This window comes from Vigna umbellata, chromosome 8, assembly GCF_029865625.1.
Source record: "Vigna umbellata cultivar VRB3 chromosome 8, Vumbellata_1.0, whole genome shotgun sequence".
In the NCBI taxonomy this organism is placed as follows: domain Eukaryota; kingdom Viridiplantae; phylum Streptophyta; class Magnoliopsida; order Fabales; family Fabaceae; genus Vigna; species Vigna umbellata.
The window spans coordinates 32,466,411-32,469,487 of record NC_142172.1 but is presented as its reverse complement, the minus strand read 5'-3'; the positions used below and the strand labels follow the sequence as shown (position 1 = coordinate 32,469,487).

The 3,077-nt window shown below is 28.4% G+C and overlaps 1 protein-coding gene across 1 annotated transcript; it reads right to left on the bottom strand.

Moving 5' to 3' along the window:
- Positions 1-1,540: 1,540 nt before the first annotated feature.
- On the bottom strand, positions 1,541-2,446 carry LOC148194488 (uncharacterized). Its single transcript, XM_088097652.1, has 2 exons — positions 2,238-2,446; positions 1,541-2,128 (listed from the first exon to the last, which is right to left on the bottom strand). Exon 2 carries the CDS (start codon positions 2,019-2,021, stop codon positions 1,659-1,661), a length of 363 nt encoding a protein of 120 aa, XP_087953778.1. The 5' UTR covers positions 2,022-2,128; positions 2,238-2,446; the 3' UTR covers positions 1,541-1,658.
- Positions 2,447-3,077: the final 631 nt, after the last annotated feature.

Below are 3,077 nucleotides of genomic sequence, written 5' to 3'. Positions count from 1 at the left end.
CTATTTAACTAGTATTTATTAGGTTTAAACCCTATGTTAGTCCTCATTTTTGTATGAAAATCTCAGTTTGGTCCTCATTTTTTCATCTCTCTCAGTTGGGTCATATCTTTTGTAAAAATGAACACATTTTATTCTAACCGTTAACTGGTCTCAAACGACGTTAAATTAAGGTCACGTAGTGCAGAGAGAATGTGTTGATGTGTGTTCCTCATTTACGTGTAGAGAGAATGCGTTGAAATCCCTAAAATGAATATCCTTAAAGTCACATCACCATATTTTTTTTCCAATCTTTTATATTAAAATAATATTTTAATTTAATTAATAATATATTAATAATCCAATTTAATTAATAATCCTATTTAATCATATTCACTCGGCATTATTTTGAACTAAATTATTATAAATTTACTTTTTTAACTTTAAAATTTTTATAAAATTATGTGTATTTTAATTGAATATTAATATATAAAATTGTTTATATTATATCAAATTATTATATAAAACTAATAACTTATTTAATATTTTTTAGATGACTATTTGAGAGAAAACATTTCTTTTTAAACTAAAATATGTTTATTATATTTTTTTTAAAATTATTTTATTTTTAAATTTAAATAAATTCAATATATATATATATATATATTATATTTTTAACTTTTCAAAGTAATAAAATTATATATCTAATGATTACAATAAAAAATTATTTTAAATAGTTTTCTATAAAAATTAATATTTATGTATTTATATTTAAAGAAAAAAGATAATATTAAAATATTATGTAAAACTTGAAAATTAAAATATTAAATAAAAATTATCAAATAAATAATTAAAAATAAACTAATTTAATTTCGAAGAATAATTGTGTTCTAACCCACTGTAGGTGGTGAAACTTAAAAAAAAAATCTTCTATAAGTAAATAAAAAAGTCTTCTATAAGTAAATAAAAAATAAATAAAACTTGGTTTTAAAAATATTAAATAAGAGAAGTAAATAATGTCATATCACACATCAGTACATTTTCTCTGCACGTGACCTTAATTTAAGGTTGTCTGAGACCAGTTACCGACATGAGATTTTAGTACAAAAATAGGACTAAGGGAGGGTTTAAACCTATTTATTATTATATCTACACGTTTTTTTTTTTCATGATGATGTATCAAATAATATGGGACATTAATGCATTATTTGACATCTATGTTAACATGACCTTGTAACCTCTATCTTGATTGTGTGTGAGAAAAAGTATCATTATTGATTAAATTTTCCAATTTACTTGCCTTCTACTTTACACATTTGTGAATTTTTCCCCTCTCTCCTCCCTTATTATTGTGTGGTTGTGACTTGTTTCTTGTTGGCATGGAAAATTGGTTCAGTGAGAGTGACGGTGCTCTTTCTCCCTACATGCTAAATTCATCAAATTGAGACACTTGTATGCTCAATCATTACAATGACATTTTATGAAACCTGTCAAAAACATATTTTATAATATAAATAAACGATAAAACTGTTTTAAAAAAAAGTAATTAACATATATAACAAAATTAAAACTATAAAATATGTATATATATTGATTGAGGAAATACAGGGAAAATTGAAGGAAGAAAGCAATTCGGTGGTCTTGAAGGCAATCCATTACAGTAGAGACGTTATTGGTGTTACTTATAGAGAAAGATTTAGGTCTAAATCATGGGTTGGTTTGTTGTTATTTCCATTTTGATTTCGTGAGTGTGGCTCTGTGCTTGGTTCTGCTGATTCTTTGTGCGGAGGATCTTGCTCTGTCTCTTTCCCAGAACGAGCTGGTACATCTTTAAAGTTAATCTTCACCAGCTCTTGATCATCCATGAAATCTTCAGGTTCAAAACTGGGTTTCCAAACACCCTTGGCCTTCTCTTCTTCCTTCTGTTTAGATAACTGATCCCGTGCTTCTTTCGTGCTCTTAATCAGTGCAAAGAACTTCTCCATCTGCTCCTCCTCACTCTCTTCCTCCCTCGCCATTTTCCTCTTCCTTCTTCCTCCTTCCATTCTGCTCTCTTCCAACCACTCCCAACCTTCTTAAAGCAAAATCCAGATGTGTATAATTCACTCAATCACTGTTCCCTTTTCCTTACTTCACGCCTTTGCAATCGTTGCTGACGATCAATCACAAAAAAGGAAAAACAAGAAAACAGAGTGAATCCAAATTAAATTTAATATACAGTTAAAGTAAACAATTTTAGAACGGAATAATGAATATTTTACCTGCCATAGCTAACCATGCAAAGGATCTCTCACCACTTCAATTCACCAAACCCTACCTCTTCATTCAAATTGAATAGACCTTCTTGTTTTGTTTTGCTCAATATATGAACATGGTTTTAACTTGGGGACATCACCAAGGATACAATGGTAGTTAGATGGAGCCCAAGGTTACCTTCTAAACCTATTCTATTTTTCTCATTTTATAATTAAAATTTGAAAATTGAAAAAAGAATCTTGTTAATTTGTAATTTGTAGAGGTCACTCTTATGATTTCTAATTGTGGAAAAATAGTTTTTAAAATATTAAAACACTGTGTCCTTCCTTATGAGCTTAGAGTGGAAATGGTTGTGCATGATGTAGGAATGGAGGAGGGTTGCTTTTATGAGAAGAGGAATAATATTTTAGGTGGACCCTAATAGAAAAAAAATATCACAAGGTAAATTAATTCGTGTGTCTCAACAAGGAAGTAACACGTCTCTGTCTCATCATATTCGGCGATTTAAAAAAAATAAATTCTGAAAGCATCTTTGCATGTGTTTGTGCACCAAAACAATATATTTTTCTTTTGAAAAAAAAAAATACTGCATGGGTTTATTTTAGAAAAAAAAAACTGTAGTTGATTGGTTGGATTTTAGTGAAAAGGAAAGAACAAATTACGGTGGCGATTGATCTATTATTGTGAAATAATTATCATAAAGTTATTAGAAGTGTAATTGTTGGGAGAGAGGACGAAGGAGATGGAACAATGGAGTGGGTAATTATTAAAAATGCTTTTCTCGTAAGGTGGGGGCAAGCTATTTTTAATTACTTATAATGTTTAATAATTTTTTATATAACATA